Source organism: Eleutherodactylus coqui, chromosome 3, assembly GCF_035609145.1.
Source record: "Eleutherodactylus coqui strain aEleCoq1 chromosome 3, aEleCoq1.hap1, whole genome shotgun sequence".
Lineage (NCBI taxonomy): Eukaryota > Metazoa > Chordata > Amphibia > Anura > Eleutherodactylidae > Eleutherodactylus > Eleutherodactylus coqui.
This window is the reverse complement of record NC_089839.1, coordinates 205,359,325-205,369,792: the sequence shown is the minus strand read 5'-3', so window position 1 is coordinate 205,369,792 and position 10,468 is coordinate 205,359,325. Positions and strand designations below refer to the sequence as shown.

Here is a 10,468-nt window from a genome sequence, read left to right as displayed (position 1 = left end):
AGGAGATTTGGCCTCCAATATCACCTCTATGCTGATGACACCCAGCTTACACCTTTTCCCGGGACATCACAGCGACATTCCTCCAGAACGCCACCAACTGTCTGTCCGCTGTCTCTAACACTATGTCCTCTACCTACGGTAAAACTGAACCTCTCAAAAACTGACCTACTGGTGTTTCCGCCCTCTACTAACCAACCTCATTCTGACATCTCCATCTCCCTGTGGGGCACTACCATAACTCCCAGCACGCCCGCCGTCTTAGGGTTGTACTCAACTCCGATCTCTCTTTTACCCCCTACATCCAATCTCTGGCCCGAACATGTCAGCTGCACCTCAAGAACATTGCTAGAATCCGTTCTTTTCTCACTGTGGACACGCAAAAACCGCTTACTGTTGCCCTCATCCACTCCCGGCTCGATTATTGCAACTCGTTGCTGATCGGCCTCCCCTGCACCAGACTCTACCCTCTCCAATCCATCCTTAATGTAGCAGCCAGGCTCATATTCCTGTCCAGCCGCCACTCGGACGCCTCTGCCCTGTGCCAGTCACTGCAATGGCTGCCTGCAAATACAGAATATAATTTAAACTCGCTACCCTCATCCACAAAGCCCTCGACAGCGCAGCGCCACACTACGTCTCCATCATCTCAATCCACCACCCAGCCCCGGCCCTCCGCTCTGTTAATGAAATCAGACTAAGTGCCCCTCTAATTCGAACCGCTCATTCCCGCCTCCAAGACTTCTCCAGAGCTGCACCAGTCATCTGGAATGCGCTACTAAAAAATATCCGGGCAATCCCTGACACACTAAACTTCAGGCGTGCTCTAAAAACGCACCTCTTCAGGGAGGCAAACCCCTCTGTTTTCTGCCTAATAACATGCTCCCTGTCCTACCAACTGCAGTTCCTGCTAGCTGTAATCAACCGCCCCCTGCCGTCATCCCAATTCAGCCACTATGTGGCCTGACCATTGTCTGTATATAGCACCCCTCACTCTCCACCTCGCCATACTGTGCACATCTCCAGCCCTTTACCTTCTGTATCACCCCATTATCTGTAGTATGTAAGCTCGTTGGAGCAGGACCCTCACCCCTACCATTTCCATCAATCGATTACTTCATGTAACCGTGGTTTTGTTTTTATTTCCCACGTCTTGTAAGCGCTGCGGAATATGTTGGCGCTAGATAAATAAAGATTATTATTAGTATTATCTACGCTCGGCTGTACGGAGTGTAGTGGTGCCTGAACAAGGGAGATTTCTTCTCCCTACCGGCAGTTCAAACTCAGTGCCAAAAAAGAGTCAGAAAGATAGGTGCTGCCTGAACTTCGCAGCACGATGTATTCACTACCTGCGGGGAAGATAGGGCATGTCTTATATTTCCTCGCCATAATATTCATGGCCGTGAAATCCCAGTAATGAAAACGGAACCGCTGAAATTCTATTGATTTTGTCCCCTTATAACGGTCGGGATTGTCACAACTGAATAAGGGAGAAAAACATGTCCATGTGAGTCAGTGAAGAATGCACCGTGCTCATTGTATGTTTATGTGCGGCTTTCATGCGTATGCGGTTTTTACGTATTTGTTGCATCCATATTCTGCGATTTGTCTCCTGGCACCATGCTGGAATAACGAGTGAATTTGCATGTAAAATCTGTATTCACTGTGTTTTCTACATTTCTATTAACTTACATGGGAGATTTTGGTCCATGCTAGAGACCCAAGTATAAAATGCAGGTCATAATATACCAATGTGACGCAATAGTTTTGTATGCTGTCTGTATTACGTGCATAAAAAAAAGCATGTAACACGAACCAAAAATGAAATTACGCCCACCTGAATGAGCCCTAGAGAAAAAAAAATCTGGTTCTAATGACTGTAGTCTATAAGGATGTATCTACATCAGTTCGTTATGCATGAAACTCACACGGGAAAACAACCCATTTATTTCCATGGGTTAATTTACTTGAGTGATTTTTCACTCGTACTGATAGTGTGAGATAAAAAAAATCGCAGCATGTACTGTTTTAGGGCGATTCTGTTCAGGAATCACCCATTAATTCCTATGGGAATGAAAAAAAATGTATCAAATGTGGTAAGTTTCATGCGAGTACAATGTGATTTTTCTATTTTTTACTATGGAGACAACATGCGATCTTTCACATGCATGATAATCACATATGCAGTTGTGTGTAAATACTGCCTAAGGCCTCATGTCCACGGGGGAAAATCAGGCCCGCCGCGGATTCTTCATGCAGAATCCTGCAGCGGGTCCCTCCTTTCCCGCAGACATGAGGCCTAAAAATAAGCATTACTTACCTGTCTGGACGCTGCGGATCTGCCCTCCGTCGCGGACGGATCTTCTTTCTTTGGCCCGGCGGATGTGCTCGGCACGCCGGCAGTGTGCCGTGCACTCTTCTTTTTTTTTAACTCCTGCTCTCCTGCGCCGGAGAAAAGGAATTCAGCTGCGAGTGTGCCGCGGATCGGGACGGCTTCCAGAGGCTTCAATAGAAGCCTGCGGGAGCTGTGCCGGCGGGAGACCCGCACTAAAATGGAGCATGCTGCGGGTGTTTTCCTGCACACGCAATCCGTGCCTTAAGGGAAAATGACATCCGCAGGTATTTAAACCTGCAAGTGTCCAATGCATCCCTATGGGGCGCGGATCACGCGTGCGGATGACCCGCTGCGGATCTGTCCCTCTGGACATGAGGCCTAAGGGCTCGTTCACACAGGCATATTTGTACCGCATGATACCCAATGAATATAAGCCATTGATTTAAATGGGTTCATTCACAGGTGCGTATTTTTTCACGTGATGTTCGATTGCATGAAAAATTATACGGCAAGCCCTATTATGGTGCATATTACGTACCGCAATAGGCCATTGAAGTGAGCAGACCGGCGCAAATATGCAGGAAACCTGAGTATTCAGTGTGTATTTGCACAGCAAATCAACGGGCCTTTTGCATACTTTTTTGTGTGTGTAAATACACATATTTTTCCGCAAAAGCAGGAAAAATATGCAGGCAAATGCGATTTTCAGTCACGGAAATATCACAACCCACACATACCCGTGTGCTCCAGTCCTAAAGGTGTGAAGACATCTGCCTGTTAGCGTAACATTTGTATGTCCTGCAGTGTTACATCTGTTACAGTGTGTCAGGGCACACAAGTCTCTCCTGAGCGTTTCCCATTTGTCGGGTAATTACAGGGCATATCAGATGGGCAGCTATCAGCCGAGAAAGAGTTCATACGAACATTCGTTTGCAATAATCAGCCAGTGTAATGTAGGAATAAGCCCCTCAACCGTTAGAGCAGGACGAGGTTTTCAGTCTCTAAATGTAAAAAGAATGTTTCTATTCACATGCAGCATACAGAGATCCTGAAAAGTGTGAATCACAACTTTGCATCGGTGATTTGGTGCATCCAAAAATATAAATTGGGAACAATGGTCGGGTTCAGGTCAGACTCACCCCCTCCCCCACTATATGATTCACATGGTAATCCCTCAGCCTGCCTGGGGCTACACTTACTATAAGCAGCTGGATAATTACCCCCTGAGAGGGGAGAGCCAATTACTTCACTGGATGCCCCCAGGAGCTCCCTGCCCATGTGCCCCCATAGATCCCCCCAGTCAGTGCTCACAAGGGGCTGCACACATCAATCCCATATTTTGAACCCTGAAATATTATTCTCCACACAAGGGTTAACAATTCATGTTTCCTTAATTCTTTGTCTTCTTGGTTGTTTCCCCACCATTTGTAACGTAAGGACATTCTTCCCTTCTTCCTGCTCCTTCTCCCCATCATCTGTAACATAAGGACATTCTTCCCTTCTTCCTGCTCCTTCACCCCCATCATCTGTAATGTAAGGACATTCTTCCCTTCTTCCTGCTCCTTCACCCCCATCATCTGTAACATAAGGACATTCTTCCCTTCTTCCTGCTCCTTCTCCCCATCATCTGTAACATAAGGACATTCTTCCCTTCTTCCTGCTCCTTCACCCCATAATCTGTAATGTAAGGACATTCTTCCCTTCTTTCTGCTCCTTCACCCCATCATCTGTAACATAAGGACATTCTTCCCTTCTTCCTGCTCCTTCACCCCATCATCTGTAATGTAAGTAATTTTGTTTTCTTCCTGATCCCTCCCTCCTCATATCTGTAATGTAAGGACTTTCCTCCTTCCTAATCCCCCCACCCCAATAATCTATCTGTAATGTCACAATTCCGCCCCATAATCTGTAATGTAAGGACTTTCCACTTATTCTTGCTCTTTCTCCCCTCATAATCTGTAATCTAAGGACATTCCCCTCTCCGTTCCACTACTTCTCCCACTATAATCTAAGGGACACCTCCCCCCCCCCCCAATAATCTGTAATCTAAAATGTCCCCCCATAATCTGTAATTTAAGGATTTTCCTCTTCTTCTACTCCTCCCCAATAATCTGTAATGTTACTATATTTTTCCCTTCTCCCTGCTCCTTCACCCCATCATCTGTAATGTAAGTAATTTTGTTTTCTTCCTGATCCCCCCACCATAATCTGTAATGTAAGGACTTTCCTCCTTTTTCCTACTCCTGCCCATAATCTGTAATGTAAGGATCCCCCCACCTTTCTTCCTCCTCTCCCCCATAATATGTAATGTAAGGCTCCCCCTTCTTCCTGCTCCATCACCCCCATAAACTGCAATTTAAAGAATTGTTTACTTCCTGATCCTTCTCTTTTCATAATCTGTGATGTAAGAATTTCCCCTTCTTTCTTCTCCCCTCCTATAATCTGTAATGTGAGTCCTGTCCCCTCTTCTTTCTGCTCTTTCAATGCCTCATAACCTGTAATGTAAGGATTTTCCCCCTTCTTCCTGCTCCTTCACCCCCAGGGTCAAATTTTTCCAAATGACTCTAAATAGGACCCAAATCCAGGGAAAATGATCCTGGCCCTGTGATTGGCTGCTACTCAGACGGGGGCGGGAGTCAGGCTGAGCCTTAAGGCAAATTTGGGATGAGAAGGAGAAGAACAGAAAGTTGAAGCTCAGAGATCAGAGAAGCAGCTGCAGGAGACGGAGACCTCTAGCCAGACCCTGAGCCCCGGGACATCTGGGGTATGCAGAGACCCCGCCTGGACCCCAGCACCGTGGAGCTGGTGAGTAGACTATGGCTGGAAGTGAAGGGGTTAAGCCATTGTGCTCCCTTCTATAAAGCGCAGCGCTGCACTACATGTGGAGGCTGCAGACAGAGGGGGACAAATGAGGCTTTGCTGGGACTGTGCCTGTTGGTCCCTGTCACATACTTAGGGGGTCTTCTCTGCTGTTTCTCCCCAGATGCATTCAGGCATGTGGTGGGGGGCTGCAGGGCAGGGAAGTTTCCTGGTTCAGATCCTGTAGTTGCCCCCCTTCCTGGTTTGTACATTGTTGACATTTGGTCTATGGGGAAGGTTTCCTGGGTCTCACCCCCGAAGGGCGCCCCTCCACATCTTCTCATATTGTTGCATTTGAGGGTTAATGCTGCCTGGCTGAGACAAGATAGCGCAGGCGGCAAGTCAGGACAGGATGGAGGAATGTGTCAGACAGGAGCTGAGCCTGATCCTACTCATAGACAACTCCTAATACAGCTCAGCCCCTCGATCAGCCTTGGTCCCCCTTTCTCCAGTCCTCATTGAGCTCCCCTGCCCTGTTCTCATTCAGCCTTGGTCCCCCTTTCTAGCCTTGATTTCCACTTTCCAGTCCCCATTCAGTCTGAACCCCCTCTCCAGCCCTGGTTCCTTCTAGTTCAGATTCAGTCTTGGTGCCTACTATGAAGACCTCTTCAGCCTCTGTCCGCCCCTCATGCAGTCTTGGTTTGTGCTTTACAGTAGTCATTCAGCTTTGCACCCCTCCCCCTCTACAGTGCCAGTTCTGCATTGGTCCCCTTTTCTAACATTGATCCCCATTTTGCAGATTCCTTCAACCTTGTTCCCCTTTATTCAGTCCTCAGACAGCCTTGCTCCCAACCCCTCTCGAGGCTTCCCTAGCCTTGGTTCCCACTCTCAAGCACTCATTCAGTCTCAGTCCCCACTTTTCTAGTCCTTTTTTAGCTTTGCATCCCACTCTTCAGACCTCATTTAGGCTGGGTTCACACAGGGCACATTTTCCGTGGAAATTCCGTCCGGAATTTCGCCGCAGAGATCCGCCTGCGGCCGCTAATCCCAGGGTTAGCCAGCCATGTGGACGAGATTTCTCAGAAATCTGGTCCACACAGGATAGCGAATCTGGCGCTGCGGCGCGGATTTGCCGGCCGCAGCATGTCCATTCTTTTTTTTTTTCCGCTGTGGCCGCGCTCTCCTCTATGGGAGCGCCGGCCGCAGCAGAAAAGCGTGTGGCCAAGCCGCTTCAAAACCCGCGGCTGAGTGCCGCAGGTTTTGAAGCAGCGCTTTTCCGGCGGAGATCTCACGTTTTTTCGCTGCAGCCAAACCGCAAGATTTCCTCCGTGAATACGTCTCATGTGACCCCCAGCCTTAATCTTGGTCCCCCTGTTTAGCTCTCTCTAGCCTTGGTCCCGACTCTTCAAACTTCTTCCAGCTCAGACCCTCTCTTTAAGTCCTCGTACAGTCTTTGTTCTACCTCTCTAGCCTTGGCCCCCACTCTCTAGTCCCCATTCAGCCTTATTTCCCCTTCTTCAGTCCTTGGTCTCTCCATTTCAGTCCTCTCTAGCGTTGGTTCCAACTCTAAAGTCCTCATTCAGCTTCTCGGTCCCTGGTCTTCAGTCCTCACTCAGCCGTGGTCCCTGGTCTTCAGTCTTAGCTCAGCTTTAGTCCCTGGTCTTTAGTCCTAGCTTAGCCTTGGTCCCTGCTCTTCAGTCCTAGGTCAGCCTTGGTCCCTGTTCTTCAGTCCTAGGTCAGCCTTGGTCCCTGCTCTTCAGTCCTAGCTCAGCCTTGGTCCCCGCTTTTCAGTCCTAGCTCAGCTTTGGTCCCTGGTCTTCAGTCCTAGCTCAGCTTTGGTCCCCGCTCTTCAGTCCTAGCTCAGCTTTGGTCCCTGGTCTTCAGTCCTAGCTCAGCCTTGGTCCCCGCTTTTCAGTCCTAGCTCAGCCTTGGTCCCCGCTTTTCAGTCCTAGCTCAGCCTTGGTCCCCGCTTTTCAGTCCTAGCTCAGCCTTGGTCCCCGCTCGTCAGTCCTAGCTCAGCCTTGGTCCCCGCTCGTCAGTCCTAGCTCAGCCTTGGTCCCCGCTCGTCAGTCCTAGCTCAGCCTTGGTGCCACACTCCAGCCCTCACCTGCAGGGTACAGATCACTGCACTATGTAAACATCCTCAACAACACGAGGCTATAAATTACCCGCCGCCTGTTCTGTGTGTGGAGTGCTGTCTGGGGTCAGTCTGGCTATTTAGAAGTCAAGGTCAATATTGGGATGCAGTTTATCTCCCCAAGAGCTTGCAATCTATGTGACAGTAAATACAAGGGGCTTGGGCACACGTCTGCCTTCCTGCCACAACTTGCTGGCTGGCACAGGGTCGGAGGATGCAGCATCGCTTAATCATAGGGTGCAGTGCAGAGCGCTACTGCGCCTGGCTTCATGTGCAGGATGTGACAAATGAACTGTGGCCCCTGGGGAAGGAGCCTGGAAATCAGTGATTCAGCATCATGTGACCCCATTCTGATTGTGACATTAAGAACTGATTCATAATGGCACCTAAATAAGAATATATCTTATATAGCGCCGTATAATCCCCGGCGCTGTACAAAGATTGTCATTGCTAATGTAAGTCCCTGTCCCCAGGAGCTTACAATCTAATTTCCAAACTAACTTATCATTGTGCTTATGGAGTACGAGAGGAAACTGGAGAAAACACATGAAAACACGGGAAGAACATACAAACTCCATGCAGATGGAGCAGAATATCTACCCCGGGCCCCAGCGCTGCTCATGTGCCCAAGAGTGTGACAACTACTACATTAACTGCACTCAGAAAGTTGTCTGCAATGCACAAAAAAAAACGTTAAATGACAAATTCAGCTCTGCACATCTATATTGATCTGTGTAGTGACTACAGGCAGTGGGTGTAATAAAGACCCAGATATAGCAGAGTCGGAATAGCTGCACATTACACGTCTGGGCCCAGCGCAGCAGATGTTGAACAGACGGAAAGAAATGTTAGACTTCAGCCAAAACAAACAGAAGAGGGGAGGACAGAGTGGCAGGGATGGGGTTAACCACATGGCTGCTGTAGGTGTGGGCTCTGGAGCCTCCGTCCACATACCCCGAGGCTGGAGGCTCTGTGAGGCTCATGTCTTTGCTTGCTCCCTGTGGGGAGGGGGCTGCCTCAGCCATGCCTTGTGCCTCAGGGTATAGATTCTGCTTGCTGTGCCCCCTCCCCACTGCTGTCGGGCGTGTGCCAGGGATTTGGGGAGTGCTGTAGCCCACTCAGCCACTGCCAAAACCAGCTCTGTCACATCGTGTTTCAGCTCGTCTCCCGCCTGAATAAATCTGCGCTGAGCGTCTACGTGGAGAGCGTAGGAGTAGCCAATAATAATATATTGTCAGCGTGAAGGCAGCAAATAGCATATGGGGGGGTGGTATGGCAGCCATAGGTGGGTGATATGGCAGTCATTGGTGGTTCAGCAGTAAATAGTGGGGGCTCTGGAGACCACAGGTGGAGGGAGTAGCAGTCGCTAGTGGTGGACATGGCAGCCTTTAGTGGAAGTTATGGTGGTCATGGGTAGATAGTATATCAGCCATTGGTGGAAGGGTGAAGTAGTAATTAATGGGAGGGTATGGCGGCCATTGGTGGGTGCTGGAGCAGCTTTTGGTGGGGAGTATGGTAGTCATGGGTGGCGGATGTAGTTGCTATTGTTGGATGTACAGTGGTCATGGGTGGGGGTGGAAGTGGATATTATTGGGAGGGCATGGAAGCCATTGGTGGGGGGTGCAGTGTATGAATGTTTGGAGTTGTTCCAGTGTTCTCATCTTGTTTTCTCTCTCCTTCGCAGAGCGTGAAGGTTTCTGGATTCGTTGCCTCTGAGCAGATGGATTGTATGCTGCGTGTGTTGCAGGACCTGAAACGCACCTCCCCCACTCCTGTTGAGGAATCTTCTGCGCCCCCCGCCCGCCGACCTCTAAAACGCGACATCCGTGCCTCACATCGCACTTCGGACTTGTCTGAGGTGGACTCCGCTTGCTGTGTTGATCTGCCCAGCGATGTCTCACCGGTGAGCTGTGGCCAGCGTGGCCTCGAATGGGACTCGGGCTACTCGGAGGTGTCCGGTAGCTCCCTGCAGGGGGAAGAGGAGGACGATGATGTGGAAGATGAGGAACAGGTGGCGGCCCCCCCAGTCCTCCGCAGGCACATCCAGCCGCCATGTTCACGTCTGACCTCCGGTGGGCTGCTACGCTCTCAACAGGGGAGAATCCGTCCTAAATCCACATCAGATGTTTGCCTGGAACAATGGGGGGGAATTGGAATGGGGGGCGGCTCCCAGGACTGGACGGGGTGTCTGCTGTCTCAGAGCCGGAGTCGGCAGCCGCTCGTTCTTGGGGACAACAGCTTTGCTGACTTGGTCAAACAGTGGATGGACTTACCGGAAAATGGTGATGAGGGTGAGCGGCGGACGCGCTGGTTACACAAACCGCATGGTTTCCTGGTCAGCCTGTCCGGTAATGTAAAGAAACGTCTTGGAAACATGTCGCGGACGCGTGGACCCCCCGAACAAGAGGCCATAAAACGTTTATCCTGCCCCCAGCTGGGCTGCCGGCCGATCTCCCCCTACTACCACCAGTCCCTCTCGGACATTGCAGAGGCATCATCAGGCCTCTTACATTGCCGTAGTCGGCAGCCAATCATATGCAGCGATGGACTGTTCTAGGCTGGAGGCGGCCGCGCCAATCTTCACGTGTACAGAATTATTATTGTATTTTTATAATTTTATATTAAACCTTTTATATTCTATAACGAGATGTTGGCTGTACTGACTGTCAAAGATGGGGCCACGACTGCTATGTGAGCGCCGCCCTGTGTGACTAGTATGTAAGCTCCTCCCTTTGCGACTGACAGGAGAATCCGCAGAATATTCACTTGTACTTGCTGCAGGATTTATCTCATTGTACAGAATAGAACACATTATCTACTTAGAAGTGTCCGGTCTGTTACAGTGTATCAGTGCAGATAATCTGCTGTGAGCTGCACAAATTTCTCTCCTGTCCTGATGGTTTGTTACAGTGTATCAGTCTGCAGTCCAACATGTTTCTGCCTTCACCTCTGTGCTTGGGATTTCGTTTTCCTGCTCGGTTCATGGAGCAGGAAAGGGAAATCCTTTGGCTAAACAGGATCCGTCTTATAACCGAACAGCGCCGAACGCACCCCATTAACTATAATGAGGTCCGTTCAGTTTCCGCTCAGCTGCCCGGCATTTTAGCAAAAGTAAAAGCACTGCCTGCAGCGCTATATCTTCTGTTATTTTGTGCCGGATCTGGACCAGAACCTCCGACAAGACGTTCTAACGAAGATGT

General features: G+C 49.7%; 1 protein-coding gene across 1 annotated transcript; it reads left to right on the top strand.

Moving 5' to 3' along the window:
* Positions 1-5,006: 5,006 nt before the first annotated feature.
* Positions 5,007-9,911, top strand: INKA1 (inka box actin regulator 1). Its single transcript, XM_066596855.1, has 2 exons — positions 5,007-5,137; positions 8,953-9,911. The coding sequence occupies exons 1-2, from the start codon at positions 5,099-5,101 to the stop codon at positions 9,823-9,825; spliced, it is 912 nt and encodes a 303-aa protein (XP_066452952.1). The 5' UTR covers positions 5,007-5,098; the 3' UTR covers positions 9,826-9,911.
* The last annotated feature ends 557 nt before the right edge of the window (positions 9,912-10,468 follow it).

Bases quoted from the DNA above. Each gene is read 5' to 3' on its own strand.
- INKA1 (XM_066596855.1), top strand. From the start codon at position 5,099: ATGCAGAGACCCCGCCTGGACCCCAGCACCGTGGAGCTG. The intron at 5,138-8,952 runs GTGAGTAGACTA...TCTCCTTCGCAG, and splicing joins ACCCCAGCACCGTGGAGCTG to AGCGTGAAGGTTTCTGGATT.